General features: G+C 32.2%; 1 protein-coding gene across 3 annotated transcripts; it reads right to left on the minus strand.

Annotated features, from left to right (window-relative positions):
* Window positions 1–7707: 7707 nt before the first annotated feature.
* On the minus strand, window positions 7708–16644 carry LOC117926296 (MLO-like protein 13). 3 transcript variants are annotated; one of them, XM_034845383.1, is made up of 14 exons: window positions 15861–16644; window positions 14770–14827; window positions 14418–14638; window positions 12712–12828; window positions 12464–12524; window positions 12309–12379; window positions 9160–9234; window positions 8981–9069; window positions 8852–8901; window positions 8719–8759; window positions 8408–8614; window positions 8260–8327; window positions 8085–8145; window positions 7708–7959 (listed from the first exon to the last, which is right to left on the minus strand). In XM_034845383.1, exons 1-14 carry the CDS (start codon window positions 15978–15980, stop codon window positions 7873–7875), a joined length of 1326 nt encoding a protein of 441 aa, XP_034701274.1. In that variant the 5' UTR covers window positions 15981–16644; the 3' UTR covers window positions 7708–7872. The 3 variants fall into 3 exon arrangements, with proteins under 3 accessions (XP_034701274.1, XP_034701275.1, XP_034701276.1); XM_034845384.1 differs by having other exon boundaries at window positions 7868–7959; window positions 8260–8337; XM_034845385.1 differs by lacking the exons at window positions 7708–7959; window positions 8085–8145 and having other exon boundaries at window positions 8256–8327.
* Window positions 16645–16704: the final 60 nt, after the last annotated feature.

Below are 16704 nucleotides of genomic sequence, written 5' to 3' on the forward strand. Positions count from 1 at the left end.
AAGGTATAGTTTACCTATTCTCTCTTCAAATACAAATTCTAATGCTTCTAATGACCTTGATATTCTTGTTACCCTTAGGAAAGGAACCATATCTTGTACCATACATTTTATTTCTAAATATGTGTCATACCATAGGTTGTCTAACTCCTTTAGAGCCTATACTACTAATGTGTCTTTTGTGTAGATTCCAAAATCTATACATGATGCTCTAGTTGTTCTCAAGTGGAGAGAAACATTCATAGAATAAATGAGTGCTCTTGAAAGCAATGGAACTTGGGATTTGGTAAGGGAAGACACTAGCAGGATGCAAGTAGGTATTTACTATCAAGTATAAGTCTGATGGTTTGGTAGAGAGGTATAAAGCTAGGTTGTAGCCAAGGGCTTTAAATAGACCTACAACATTGACTATCAAGAGTTGTTTGCACCAATTGCCAAGATGAACACAATTTGAGTCTTATTGTCACTTGTAAAATCTAAATTGGTCATTATAACAACTAAATGTAAAGAATGCTTTTTTAAATGAAGAATTAGAAGAGGAAGTGTATATGAACTTATCCCTTGGTTTTGAGTAATCATTTGGAACTAAAAAAGTTTGTAAATTAAAGAGATCTCTCTATGGGCTAAAATAGTCTCCAAGAGCATGGTTTGATCATTTGACATAGCTCATTTGGAATCTTGGGTATATGCAAAGTCAGGCTGATCACACTATGTTCTATAAACATTTTGATGACAATAAGATTGTCATCTTGATAGTATATGTAGATGATATTATTTTGATAGTTGATAGCATTATGGAATTGAAGAAATTAAATAAGGTACTTGCTTAAAAATTTGAAATTAAAGATCTTGGTTAGTTGAGATACTTCCTTGGTATGGAAGTTGCAAGATCTCATGGTGGTATCTTTGTTTCCCAATGAAAAATAACATATGCAAATTGAGACATATATTGGTGTTGATTGGGAAAGAGATAACAAGGATAGAAGATTAACTTTAGGTTATTGCGCCTTTGTTGGAAGGAACTTGGTAACTTGTAGAAACAAGAAACAAATTGTTGCTCCTCAAAGTAGTGTAGAAGCTATTTCGAGTTGTTGGTCATGGAATTTGTGAACTCATTTGGTTGAAAAGGATATTAGAAGAATTGAAGATTCCTTATGAGAAACTTATGAAATTATACTATGACAATAAGGCAATGATTAACATAGCCTACAATCTAGTTCAACATGATATTTGTAACAACTTACATCTAACCATGTAGATATTGTCTACTTTAGGTCCAAAGGGGTCCTCATGGTTTTAAAACACATTTATAAGTTTAAGAGAAGTCTATATATATATATATAGCACTAAGTACTTTCTCTACTATCCGATGTAGGACATCACAAACATCTTCCCATGTAAATACAACGTCTTTGTTGTGTCTCACAAGATTGCAAGGTCAAATAGACAAATACCCTCTATGGTACCAAACAAACCCCCACACCGGGATTGGTGATTTGTTCTGATACCATTTTATAACAATCTGCACCCAATAGCGTAGATATTGTCTACTTTGGGTCTAAAGGGGCCCTTTTGGTTTTAAAACACATATACAAGGTTAAGAGAAGTCTATACATATATAGCATTAGAAACTTTCTCCCCTATCTGATGTGGAACATCACAAAATTGTCATTTAATTAAGGAAAAACTTGAGGGGGCTTAATCTATATGTCATAAGTTCCTACGAAAAACAACTAGCAAATATCCTAAGTAAAGGCCTTTAGAAGCAACTATTTGAAGTTCTAGTAAACAAGCTGGGAATGTTAAACATCTTCGAACCGACTTGAGGAGGAGTGTGGAAAATCATAAAATATGTAAGAGATTTGATTTAATGTTGTAAATGGGATGTTGTGATTTGTTTTAGTAGTGTAAATTAAGGGATAAAATTGGTTGAGTCGATGTTTCTAATTTAGTTTTTATTTTTTCTGTTTTTAGGATAGTGATTATTTGCATAGTTGTATCTTTTTATTGTGGAGCTGTCACGCCCCAAGACCCATTCCAAGGGTGTGACAGTCAATTCACACTTCAAACCCGAAGGCTTAAAGTGTAACTTGATCCAAACAATTATTTTATAACTGGAAGTTACCAATTACCAAATACCTATTCAGAGTAGCGGAACAAAATTCTAAAATCTTCAAAACTTAACTTTAAAACTAAGCATCCATTAACCAAAATCGATTATCCAAATAGATTGCAAACTCAAACAATTCAAGTGCTAACAAAATTTTCATAATCTCCAAATCTCAACTTCAAACTATCATAAAAAAATTAAAAGTTCAATATCCAAATAGCTTCCAAAAACCAAATAATCCAAATGAACATAAACTTGTAAGCTAACAATGTCCAAAATAACATCCTAAGCAAAATGACCATTCCTTGACCTAGCCATCACTCCTCGCCCGAACTAAGGGCACCTGAAAAGTAGTCAACAAATATGAATGAACTCAAAACCCAATATGGAACATTAATGCAATCCATGGATCAAATACTTCAAGTTCACTTGCAAAATAGGGGATATTATAACTAATTATTTTCATAAACCTTTGAGTCAGTTTTGCCAATACATTCAAAACTTTTAACTATACACTTTCATTTTTTATTCAAACATTTTCATATCAAATTAAGTCAAAACATTCAAATCATTTATTTACTCTGGTCATCAAACATCAAATGGTGCTCAGTTAGGTGAGACTTTTCAAATAGGTGGCTAGCCTCAAATTGTTCCTTTAAGGTGGACGGAATCAAACACTACTAATATTAGTAACCTCTAACCAAACCCCTAGAGGTTAGGGTCCAAATCAATTACATTCCCCACCAAGAAATGTAAAGGTCAACTATTATATCCCGTTGACAAGGGTCAAACAAACTAAAGTCAAACACTTTTTTCAATTATTCAAATTTGCAAAACATAATATCTCCACATTTCTCTGTTGCAAACAAAATATAAGGTTCTAACATACTTTTCATGTAAAACATATTTGATATATGCATAAAACGAATAATAACTCAAAAAGTTTCCAAATAATGTATATAAAAATTTGTTTATAAAAAAAAACAACTGCATTAATTTCTCTTACCTTAAAAACACTTAGAAACCTTGAAGAGTTTAGCCCTAAGAATCTAACTCCCACCTAACATAACAAAAAGATACTATTATCACAAAATTATTTTCCAACTTCTTAACCAATAACAATTTAATTAATTTGTTTCCCTTTATTTATTTTATTATATTTTATTATTTATTAATTAATTTTGTTTTTCAAAAATTTATCCTCAATAATTTGTTTCTAATTCCTAAATTAAATTGAATTTCTTAGAAATATTTATTTGAAATCATTTCTCTCATCACTTTATACAAAAATTTATTTATTTAATCCAAATCCATCATTATGTAGGTTTCCTAAACTTACTTTTTCTTTTAATAATATTAACCTATATATATTCTTTTCTTTTTCTTTTTTTCTCATCCCAGATTCTACATGCCATTTAACTTTTCAAAGTACGCACACCAATTCTACATGTCATTTGACTTTCCAAATCACACACACCAAACGACACCATCTTCAGAATTTCTTCATTTTTTTTTATATATATACCCAATCACATCTCAAGTCCCCCCTCAAAGACTTCTTCCACGTTATTATTATTATTATTATTAAAAAAAAAAAACCCTAATAGATTGGGGTTTCTTCAAAAATTACCTAAAGTTTTCACAAAAAGTGACAGATCTAAGAAAATAAAAATGAAGAATTAGAAAAAAAAATCTTACATATAGAGATTTGTTTTTCAAACCCTGAATTCCAACTCCAACCTTACGTTATTTGGAATTCTGAGAATAGGAACGCTATTCAGAAAATAACAGGAAGAATAGTAATTTCTAATTTATATCCAGAGTATTTATTCAAAAAATTACATTTTTACCCATCTTTCATTTTATTAAATTAAATAATTAATTAAGTTAATTATGATTATTATTTTCCTAACTTATCCAAATAAAAAATAAAAAAAAATTGGGCGTTGCAGGAGCAATCCTATATATATATATATATATATATATATATGTATGTTGTAATTCTAATTTTCTGTAAACTTTCAGAACTGCATTTTTAATGTTGCATACGATCAGAAGTATGCATATTGCAATCTACGATATAAGAGGAAAAGCCAGATTCTCCCAGCTTCACATGTGAGCAATATATATACACATATCTTCTTTGAACGATGACAAGTAAAATAGAATAAAATATCAGTGTATAATAATAGGCTCCAGCCAATAGCCTCGTGTTTCCTTTTCAGCTTTCTCTACAAATGCCTTCCTCTCTTTCAACTTCTCACTTTTTACACGTCACGTGCTTACTCGTGTAGTTTAATTAAAGCTAACAGCATATTTGAGGGAGTAGTGAAGTTTGACGGCTAGATATACCCAAAGTGGAAAGAAAGAGGAAAAAAACATTTTTTTTTTATCATCTTGGATGAATTTTGTAATGGGAGATTGAAAAGGAGGCTGGCAGTAGATTGAGAACATGATGGATGCAGTAGAGAGCTTCAAGAATCTTGTGCAATTAGAAAGCTCATGTGAAGTTAAAAAAGATTGTTATTAGGTGGCTATAAGGCCAACAAGGTATTATGCATAAACTCTTCATAGTCAGGAAGTGAGTGTGGCTTGAATGAGGAAGTTAAGATGGATGAGTGATGATATAAGGAAAGGTAGAAATAAGAAAATAAAATAAAATAAAAATAGAAGGAAAATATTGAGAAATAAGAAAAAAATAAAAACCATAAAAAACAAATAAAGTGGAATATGATGGCTTTCTTCTTTCATTCTCTCCACCATCAATATAGAAAATTTTAAAATATGATCTTTCTTTAAATTATGTTTTTTTTTTCAATTTCTTTTAGCTTTTATAATTTTTTTATTAAATATATAGATTCCAAATCAAATAACACTTAATAAAAAAATATTAATTTTTAAAACTCAAAAACCGGTTCAATTAGTATTAAAAAAATCACAGAATTCAAATACTAATCAAATTTTAACTCTAGAAAGTTACATACTAAAGTCATTTTGAATGGCTTTGCTAATTTTTTCTTTACATATAATTATAATTTTGTTAATTTTTTTACTAGGTGAATAAACTTCAAATAAGTGAAACATAATGCGTAGGAATCGCTAATAAGTCTAGTACTTTTTAAGAATAATTTAAAACTCAAATAGTGACCTAATAAATACATGAAATTTATGCACACAAATTAATTTTAAATTAATTTTATTTATTTATTTATTTTAACAAAATCAATTATGCTTTTTTGAAGTTGTTAATATCTATGTTTTTATAATATTTATATAAAAAAATATAATTTATAATTTTATTATAATATTATTAGTCATACTTGATTAAAACTATTTATTTTTTAATTTATTTATAATTATAAAATTATTTTTATTGTTAATAAGACAATTAAGTTTAGTTTAGATTATCTAAATTGAATTTACAATTTTTTTTTATAAAATCAAAGTAAAAAAAAAAAAAAAAAACTACTTTTAAAAACAACTTATCTAAACAAATTTTTGGTTTTTTATTTTTAAAAAAATGTTATGAAAAACAACTTGGACCAAGATAATCAAAATACCTCCAGTTGGAGATCAATTGAAATATCACTTATAAGTAAGATTTTATTTCCGTTGGAATCAATTTTTATTTCATTTCCATTGCCACTTGAGTTATCTAAACATGAGAATGAATGAGAATAGGAATGAGATGTTCATTCCCACTTCATTCTCGCATATCAAACATGACCTTAAAGTGAAGTTATTTGATTTTGGTTGAAGGTGCCACAAATGATCAGAAGGAGCGTAGGACAAGGTAATGAGAAACGACATATTGTCAATGAATTTGTAAATGATTCAGTCCTAGGTATAGTTGAATGGCCAAAAGAATTGATTGCAACTCACATTTCAAGAGTCATCCATTTGACAATATTCAAATAATCTAAGTTGTTTAGAAATTCTCTTATATCATGTATTTTCGGTGTCTCTTCCCCTTTTACTTGAAACTTTAACTTTTGTTGAAATCTCATTGAAATAAAGGACATCAAAAGTCTCTTGTCCAATCTCTATCGTGTAACCCTATCTTCATTTCTCCCATATGAGAGAGTTTGATCATTATTGTCATCAATCTTATTCATAGTTAAATCATTCTTTTTGACCTTATCTAATCAAAACTCTAATTCTTTCTCTCTAGCAAAATTCATTGGGAAATCAAATGCCCTATCAAAACTCAAGGTATTTGCTTGGTTAGTGGCTAACAAGAGGGTCAATGTCAATACTTGCTTAAGATGAAAAGACCTTTCAAAATCCTTAGTTTGGTTTGTTGCACTTTGTGTATGGGAAGTAGAAAAATGATTTCACATTTTTTTTTACACTATTTGATGACTTTGGAGTTATGACACAAGTTGTTTAGATTAGTTGGATCATATTAGGTTTCTCCTAGAAGTATTAGTGATATGACGTCCATTTCTTTAGTAGTTTGGGGAGTACTATGAGAGACAAAGTTCTATGACAAATTGCATGTCTTACACTGATTTGGATAGTATAGTGGGAAAGAAATGCAAGGATCTTTGAGAACAAGTGGAAAAGCATCAAAGATGATATGAGATCTAATGTATTTTTATTCCTTTTTATGGGTCTCTACAACTATAGTTTTCAGGGACATTCATCTTAATAGTATACAACTCGATTGGATTTCAATATGTAGGTCAAAAGTGTTAAAATAACAAATAAAGGAACATTGCTAAGTGACATTTTGTATGAGTTGCACAAACCTCTTAAGGAATTTTGACTCATTTTTCTTTAGGTTGTCTCCCATTATCAGATTTTGTAAATTGGGAAGGATTTCTCACCCTTCACTTATATTAGTATCTTAATGAATATGTTTTGTTTCTGATAAAAGAAAGGGGGGGCTTGAACTTAGGGCATGCTCTTCCTTTAGCAGCAAAGGCACAAAGGTTAAAGATCCAATTTTTGATGGATGCATCCTGTCAGCTCTAAAGCTATTAGTACATTTGTTAGTTATGTTTAATTTTGTTTTCACTTGTTTTCAAAGAATGTTAGGACCTGCTAAGGCTATCTAGATTTTTATTCACTAATTGAGAATTACAATGATTTCTATCATCTAAATTTGTATGGCTTAGTTGGGATTAGATTTTTATGCCTCTTCTTCTACACTGTTTCAGAAGAGAGAATGCTTGTTCAAGTATACATATACATATATATGATTGTGAATCATTAAATTTACCTAGTTGGAAGTGGTTGAAAGACAGCAATATTTTACTTACCCATGGTAGAGAAATTTGAATAGTAATTGTTTGCTTTTACTCGTATGTTTCATGCTACAATGCTGGTGAAGTAGCAAAAACAGCTGTTGCTAGTGGCAAAGTAACATGAACAGAACTAAGATGGATGCGTGTGCATTCATTTGGTTGACAGAGTAGGTTAGTTCTCCTGATATAAGGTGATTGACTTGTGTAAAACTAAGCTACTGTGATTACCAAAATTAACCAGTGGAATTACTCATAGCTTACAGCCTTGATGCAGAATTTAGTCTGCACATTTAGTTTGGAGTTTATGTATGGTAAGGATCATAAGTTGTGTTTTAGATGCATAAACATGTCTTTGAAAGAAAACTGTAGTGTGTTTTATATAGATTAAGATGAGTAATCATTATTAAGAGGAACCAAATTGTCAAATTGATGCTCCCCAATGAAGAAACTTAAAAGAGGATAACATGAGAGTCTTGGCAGGACCAGAAAGCTGAATTCTTCAGTAATGAGGGTGAATTATTCATTTGAATGCCCGTGAGCCCAACCAAGTATAGATTGGTGCACGTGTTGATGAAACATGCCTTCCTTGAACATGCTACCCATCTTCATCCAATAAAACAGAGATTAAGAAAACCATCAGCATGCTACAGTGCTTGAACTAGGATAAGTACAAAACATGAAAACATAAGTCAGATTTGATGGGCTGACATGCATGTAGACTTTCTCACCTGGGTTACGATGACATACAAAGGTAAAGTACTGTAACTGCAGAGCACTTGAACAAGCGCACTGCATAAATAATCAGTGCAGAGTTTGTTAGTTGCAGTAGCATGGAAAACATAAGGGGAATAGAATATAAGTATTAGCATGGACTATGATTAGAGTTCCCCTTTCAGTCATTACCCCATTAAAAGTCTTGGGATGATGTAGCCCAATTTTTCCATGATGCAAGAATTGAATCCATATGTGCTCTGAAGAAAACTATGAACATCAATCAACTTGCTGAAGAAAAAAAGAACATTTGGTCAACTGAATCATTCTACTTGCTCACCCAGATCCAGAAGAAGAAGGCAATCTCAAATGAATTCTGAAACAGAATGAAGTGAATCAAGTAAAGAACAATGCTTGGACGACGAAACCAAAAATGTTCATCAGACGGCTTCACTCTTGCTTCATAGCCCTTTGCCTTTTCCTCGTCAACCTCCTGAGCTAAACGGGTGATGATGTGTTCTAACTTAGCACCCACAAGAAGTAGAAGCTGTACAACACTCCATCCAATCAAATATTTAGGTTACTTAAAATTCCTCAAACACAAACCAAGGATGCACCAATTCCACTTGCAATGGAGCTAAATATACTTACAATCAAGGGTAGAAAAGCTAGCCAAAAATATGTGTGCCACCCTGCATTTTTAAACATAAAATGGGAAGCTTTAGGAATCCTATTATGGAATGAGGAACAGAGTGTGTTTTCAAATAAGATGTAAAGAAATTACCTTCCACATCTAGCAGCAGAAAGAACACCACAAAAAGCCATAGGTACCAGCTGTTGTTTTGTAGATTTGTTAACAGCATAGATGATTTAATTTAATCTTAAATTGTCACTATTAAATTCAAAGCCTTACCTTATGCCCACAACTTTTTTGAAATCAACTTCAAGTGTTCTCATCATGTAATTATGAAAATCAAATTTAGGATTTGAAGCACAATGGGCCTAGACGAAAAAACAAGAAAATAGAACTGAGAACCAGGGTGTGGGGAGGGGAAGAATTAACTATAAATATAAGACAATGGGAATGGTTACCGCTATAAATCCTTCTCGCAGTGTAATGTAGTCTGACTTGGTTACAGAGCCATAAAATTGTTTGAAGAATGACATCTACATGTAAGCATAAAATGCGTAGTGTCATCACCTTGGAAGTAATTCATTACTATCAGAAAAAGCAAAGGAACACACATTTCAATCCATGTGATCCTTCATATGTGAGAAATAATATAGGAGAATTCTAAGGTACCCAATTGGTACCTACCAAAGATGCCATCTAGACCGTTGAAAGCAAATGGTGAAATCTAAGTCATTAGATGATTGTACAAATATATAGAATCAAAGTACAAATAAATGAAATTAAGTACAAACAAACGAGACTAAGATATAAAAGAACGAAACCAAGATAAAAAAATAATAAAGATGGACTTAGGTACAAAGTAATGAAACCTAAAGTGAATGGGTGATATGATTTGATCAATCCCCCTTTTGATATGTGTGAACTAGTGCTGTAGCAAGATCCAATAATATAACACAAACTTGGAAGATGTCAAACAAGAAGGAGATAAGAACCAAAAGTAAAAGTATGCTTGAAAATACTTCTTAAAATTAAGAGCTTGCCAAAAATTTAAAAGGGGAAAACACTCAAAACCATTTACTAGATTGCTACTTATTGTTTTATCATAAAGAACTACGACGTACGATACAAAATGTTGCGATTTAAAATAAAAAGTTTATTTAGCAAGAATACTCTCCTTTTCCTTTTCTTTTTTTCTATGATAAAAAGTTTAAAATAAAAACCATTTACTACACTTGTCGATGTTATTTTTTTTTCTTTTCTTTTTTAGCAAGTTCACTTTGCTATCAGTGCATTGTTAATTATGCGAAGCAATGTTTGAAATGCTGATCCAGATGATACTGGATACAGTAAGGACTATAGGACCAAGGATTCTGGTGATAAAAAGGAGAGCAAGTCACGATGGAAGACCTTGTTAGCAAGTAATGGGCTCATGAAACTCAAACCCCACAATTACAAAATTGGAATACATGAATTAAATCCTTTACGAAAACACAATATTCATGCTAAATTGATGGCAGCAACAATCCGTCCGCTCCTATAAAGTTAGATGCATTCTACAAAAGGAGAGTTATGGTTGGAAAGAAAACTCAAGCACATCAGCAACAAGACACAGCCAAGGCAGCATATAGAATGCCTTCATATTGATAACGTTTCTTTCTCTGTAAATCTCATGATTAGGTCCTGAAGTAAAAAAAACTAAGTAGAGAATAAAGAGGTCTACCACTCATGGTATAGAACCCTAGGGTTGGAGAGGGATGTGGTGGGGCTTATTTTGTTGATCCTTAGCTAAGCAAATGGTTATATTCTCCCTAAAGAATAAAGCCCAGGCTCGTTCCTTAGTAAAAAATAAGACAATCCAAGATGGCAAAAAGAAGTTTGTGTGAACAATGGGAGCTCAAAGAAAAGATAAAGATAGTTGTGGTATAGCCAAATGGTGAAGATTTACCTATAGTAAGAAGGATCAGTATGCAAGAGATCACTGGCTGTAGAGGGCTTGTTGACATTCACTAGGCATCTTTTCAAGGGTTTGAGCTAGCTTACTACATCATATTGCCTAAAGAAGGTAATAGTTAGGTGGTGTTTGTTTTTTGGCTGAATAGAAAAAACCAAATATTTGGTTTTTTCTATTCAACTAAAAATAATTCATTGACATCAATCAACATAATTAAACTAAACTTATTGATTACAAGTTCACTTTAGTTATGTTGGTTAATATCAATAAGGTACTTTTAGCTGAATAGAAAAAACAAAATATTTTGGCTTTTCTATTCAACCAAAAAACAAACACCACCTAGTTTCATAAGATTGAAGCTGAGGAATTAGAACTTGTTGTAGCGTCTAGCCTTAGACAATCAATTAAATTAAAAAAAAAAAAGGAAGATAAGAAAAGATTGGAGAAGAAACTCAAGAAAGTAAATCACATCTAGGTCCAAAAGGTAATGAATTAGAATATGATTTACTAAATATAGTAGATAAAGCTACAAGCTTGGGGCAGAGAATTGGGTATTAGGCTAGAAAATCATGAGAACTAATCTAATCAGAATCAAACTTGGGACTATGTAGAAGGATGTGAAGCCTATATCAACTGTTGGATATGTACTTAATCTTGGTTCAACATCAATCTCTTCGTCTAGCAAGATACAATCCATAGTATCCATGGTAACGACAAGGGTAGGGTGTAGAGCAATAACAATACTAAAATTTAGTTATCCATGCAATGCTCAAGCATGTTGAAGTAAACTATTGCCTTTAGAGGATGCCGTTCAAAGATAGATAAAGATGCAAAGGGTAAAGATGAATCAACGTGCAGCATACTTTCTCACAAAGGACTAGATAATGGAAAGTTTGGAGAATTCTGACAACTTAAGATGACTGTTAGAACTAAATTAAAAGGAATATCAGTATTGAGCGCGAGTGCTGAGAAGATTAACACTGTCCTAAGGCAGCAACTAATTCCTTTTTCACTACCCATTCTGGGAAAACACTAGATCATTAAAATGGCAAGTCTCTGCCTGTTACTTTCTGTCCCATTGTTGAATGATACATCCAGAAACTGCAAAGGCAATTGCAGCAGCACCCTTCATTTGCTTTACAAAAGGAGCTTAGCCCCCAGTCTCACCTGTCTCTCTGATAGGAAATGAAGGTTGGTGTAGGAAAGGCTTGTCTTCTGGAGGTTATTTGAGTGTTATGTTTGGTTAAGGTAGGTATTTTACTGTTAGTTTATGGGGTCTGATTGCTGATCTCACTCTATTTATCTCGGCCTTGTTTAGGTTGATCTTAATTGGTTGTGGCCGTAACTTCATTCTATGGATAAGAAAACCTTTCTTTTCTGTGAGTTGTTTTTATCTGCTCTTTTAACTTACAATTTGATACCAGAAGGCTGCTATTTTTCTATAACGTCAAATCCTAAGCAGATCATATTGAGGTTCCAGACAATGCCATGATTTTTTTAAATGTTTGAATTTTTAATAATTGTATAATTTGGGGTTAAAAAGCTATTCATGAAACTAAAATTTATTATTCAGGTGGAATCAAAGAACAAAAATTGAGAGGATTTGACATTATAGAAAAATAGCAGCTAGTCTATGCATCTAGTTATGAGACTCACCATCCAACTTACTATAGCCGACTTCCTCCAATGTACAGTTTCCTTTCTCTCGGCAAGCTCTGGGACAGACTCTGCAGATGCATGGTATAAGTTTTGTTTAAATGAGTTGAAGAGTGAGAGGTATACTACAATCAAAGATATCATGAATATGTCACCATTTCTTCTTGAAATAGGTTCATTCCTAATTGAATCCTCCCACTTCTTCCATTGGCGTATCTGCATATTGATTCAAAATTGATAGAAAATAATCATTGACAAGAAAAAGGCCAAAAGGGTAAACAAAAGCTTGAGAAATAAGCTAAAATTCCTTATCTCATTTCAGAGACATTGATCTATAAATGTTCTAATATTGAGAAATACTATGCAAGAGGTGCTAAAGTAGCTAGGCATCAAATGTATTTACCTTTGCCCCTCCAAGAACCATGGTGGTGCAACAGAAGATCACATGAACTACTGCCAATACAAAGATGAAAATGTGCAAATGGTGCAATGCTTCTAGTGATAACAAAGGAACTTTCCCCTGGTCACAGTAAAGGAACAAAATAAGTCAGTCCAGGTTTTTTCATGAGTGCTACAGCTCAAATGTACATACAATGCTTTGCTTTGGGTACATCGATCAATTATGCCCCAATTTAAAAACTATTCTTGAATTCAAACTTAGAAAATATTTTTGACAAACTTTTGATGTAAAACAATTTTTTGAAGATATGTTATTTTTTAAAACAAATTCTAAGCCTTTTCAATTATTTTTCATAAAATGTTTTGAGCATATTTGAAAATATAGAGAGGGCTTTAAAAACTTTTATATTATATACAAGGGTGTGGTACCTTCATGGAGAATAAGTAGAAAAATTGTTTTTCATATTTGAGTTTCCAAATAAAGATATGTTCTATTTTTGAAAATAATTGATAACTATTTTAAAGAATTGTTGTTAATTTTTTTTTTAAAGAGTTGTTCTTAAAAATTATTTTTTGTAAAAGAATTATTTTTTAAAAATGTTTTGACTTGGTGTTTCAATTTTGAAAAAATAACCATTAGTTTGCTCTTCTTCCTTTTCGTTTGACATCAACAATTGTTCTTAAAAAGGGAACTTTATTCTATACAAATAAACTTGTTGTATCTTGTTTCCAATATATGGCTTTACCTGCCCTTAAATCATATCTTTTCTCCCTTATAATCAACTGTAATCGGTATCCTATTGCTCACAAGTCATGATTGACATTAGATTGATTAATACTCTTAGGCTATGTTTGGTTCCCAGAAAGTACAAAGGAAAGAAAAAAAATGTTAAGGAAAATGATTTTCTCATGTTTGATTGTCCTATGAAAAATATCAAAGAAAATCAAATATAATTAAAACTAATTAAAAACTTATGTATTTTTAAATTATTTAGTCTTTATATTGATGGGTTAAAATAAATAAAATGAGTTTGAAGTAACAAAAAAAATAATTTATCAACTTTTAATCTATTTTTTTATTTTCCTTCACTTTTTCTTTCCTTCTACTTTTCCTTTGTATTTTCTTTCCCTCGCATTTTCCCTCAAATTTTCCGGGAACCAAACATAGCCTTAGTAACTTCTTGAGTTGAGCTTTAACCATCTCAGGTTAGACCTTTCATAACATTCGATATCACACATTGTGGGCTTATTCAAAAACTATCATTTAGTTGATCTATCTTCACATTTAAGAACCACATTATTGCATCTGAACAATCCCTTCCCCAACATAAGACCCATGAGCCTTGGCTTTAATACTAATTTTTGACCATTTCATTTGAAAGCCAATTAGTGTTCAATGAGAGTAAATCAAACTTTTTACATTTGATATCACACCTTATAGGCCTATTCTAAGAATCGTTGTTTGGTTGATCTATTCCTGAACTTCAAAAACGATACTATAACACCTTAACAACTTTAGATATACTCTTTGCAAAGCATTTCTAATCTTATCATCTTTCTTTACAAGCTTGCTAAGGTATCAAGTGGTGATTGAAAGAAGAGAAGTTTTGCTTTGAGGCATTAATTATATGGTGTGATGAGAAATAATATTGGCTAGCCAATTAATTGAAACTAAAGCAGATAGGTAGCTGTAAGTAGAAAGATATGAACCTGGGCACAATGCTGGCCAGTACTACTCTCAAGCAAAAGTCGTTTTCCGATACTGTTTACAGTTTGAGGAGGATAGCGACGGTGGTAGCTCTCTGAAACGTGGCTAGTGGGCATTTTGCAGGGAAGCATGTGAGATGCAGCATCATCAGGAATGCATATCTTGGTTATTGGACCTTGGGTAACCGTTAATAGAAGGGAAATAAACCCCAACAGCATCAGTTCTGTGATCATAAACACAAAGATGATATTAAATTTCATTGAAATGAATCAATATTCAACAATCTGTTTCTAAAGGATATCGTCATGAATGTAGAAAAAAAAAACAGAGATCGAAGAGATGGCATCTAGGTACCTTCTTTTAATTTTTGTAAGGCCTCAAACAGTGCGTCTTGACTTTTATGTAACAACAACTGAATCACGAGTCACCACATCCAAAGCAAAGCAAATTAGTAAAAATATAACTGCCAAGAAGACAGTTTTAAAAGTGTTAAGGGAACACGGATATAGCAATCTCGCTAGTGAGATCAAACTAATTCTCTTTATATAGCAATCTTGCTGGTGAGATCATTTTCCCAGGAGCAACATTAATGAATGCCTAGCAAAAAGTAGTGATTGGTAACCGTATAAATTAATGATAGGGTTTAAAATGTTCTTAGCTAGTCTTTTTATCACCCGGGCAGATAATGTTATGCTAAGGAAAAAAGCAAGTTCTAATATATAGAGATTTTTTAAAATTGAAAAAGGAAAATTATGTCCCGACTTCATAATAATATTTTACCCTTCAACCTTTGACATGTTATTACATTTGTCCTCTTGCATTCAAAACTCAATATTTTGCCCTCTAATTATAAGTCCTCCGTAAACTTATACAAAATGATTGTTCTTTTTTGATTAGTGTTCAAACTTCGGTTCAAACTTGGATAGAAAATTGATAGTCTTGAAGTGGAATTTTCTAAATATTTTTTAAATATGACAACCATTCGTTTTGATTTTTAATTTTAAGAGATGGTAGCATGATTATTTGTGATTTTTGCATATAACTGTAAAGTGTGCTAGTTTTGAACTTCAATAATACGTGTTTTTCTTTCACTTAACAAGCTAAGCAGCTTATTGACTTTTTAACAAATTTAGGGAGTTAGTGTTGCTTTTTAACATGTTTAGAGGGTAAAATTTTGAGTTTTGAATGTGAGAGGACAAAGCATCAAAGATTGAGATGAAACCGGCCCCAATAATAATGAGTGATATCCATGAGAATGCTACTCATCTTAAAGGTCATTTGTTCGGATTAAATTCTTTACTAACTTGCCTACAAATACTGAAAATTGGCAAATTGGCAATTAGATGAAACTGGTGCCAACTTGGCCAATGGAGCCATAAAAAAAACAGAATGCCATAAAAAAGACCCAGCAATTAGACAAAGAAGAACAAGAAGTTTTATAGTACCTTTCCAAGTCGATGAAGACCACGCTCTGCAGCAAAAGATACCAGAACAATGATGGAGCAAACAGCAGCTACTATCCATGTAGATGTGTACTCCAGGGAGCGGGACTCGTCCTCCGCCATATCTTTGTTATTCAAGCGGACCCAGTAGTAATAGTTGGCGAATAAATATATAAATAAATAGTTATCATCGGGCTGAATATATAGTCCTGGTGATACACTGATACTGAGGTTGGGGGACAAAGAATGGTATTTACATAAACAAAAGCCTAAGGAAAGGAATATTAAGGGCAGCAAGCAAAAGATATGAGGAGACCTGGTAGACCAAGTAACATGGTCAGAAACAGAAAAGTTGGATAGGCAGGATTAGAAGTTTATTGCACAAGCAAGCATCATCAGAAAGAAGATGATGTTCCCCACACTTCGATTCAGCAGATGCATCTGACCAAATAAGAACTAAAAATGGGATCTTATTTCGTGGATTTACCAGCAATTTTGGAGGAAGCGTCATTACCAAATTTGCTAGATGCTGAGAGAGGTGAATTGCTCATCAAAGCTGTGAAATGCTGGAAGAAAAGGTTGATATTAGAGCAATTAGGCACACAACCCAAGGATTTGGCAATTGAAAATGATGCATGAGCAGTCTCTCAGTTTCCTTCCCAATTAGTTTGAACACTACCGAGTTCAGGGCCTGTTGCTACTCCCAGGTTGATTTCAGTCTTGTTGGAAAAAAAAAATGCCAAGAAGCAAACCAAAAATGACAGCAAAACATTGAACCTTGTTCCTGGAGAGACATCCATAGGGATATGAGAGAATGATCTTAATGAAAAGAGCCTCAATCAGATTT

Source organism: Vitis riparia, chromosome 12 (genome assembly GCF_004353265.1).
Source record: "Vitis riparia cultivar Riparia Gloire de Montpellier isolate 1030 chromosome 12, EGFV_Vit.rip_1.0, whole genome shotgun sequence".
Lineage (NCBI taxonomy): Eukaryota > Viridiplantae > Streptophyta > Magnoliopsida > Vitales > Vitaceae > Vitis > Vitis riparia.

Bases quoted from the DNA above. Each gene is read 5' to 3' on its own strand.
- LOC117926296 (XM_034845383.1), bottom strand. From the start codon at position 15,980: ATGGCGGAGGACGAGTCCCGCTCCCTGGAGTACACATCTACATGGATA. The intron at 14,639-14,769 runs GTACCTAGATGC...TTATGATCACAG, and splicing joins CTTACAAAAATTAAAAGAAG to AACTGATGCTGTTGGGGTTT. The intron at 8,760-8,851 runs GTAATTTCTTTA...TTAAAAATGCAG, and splicing joins TCTGCTGCTAGATGTGGAAG to GGTGGCACACATATTTTTGG.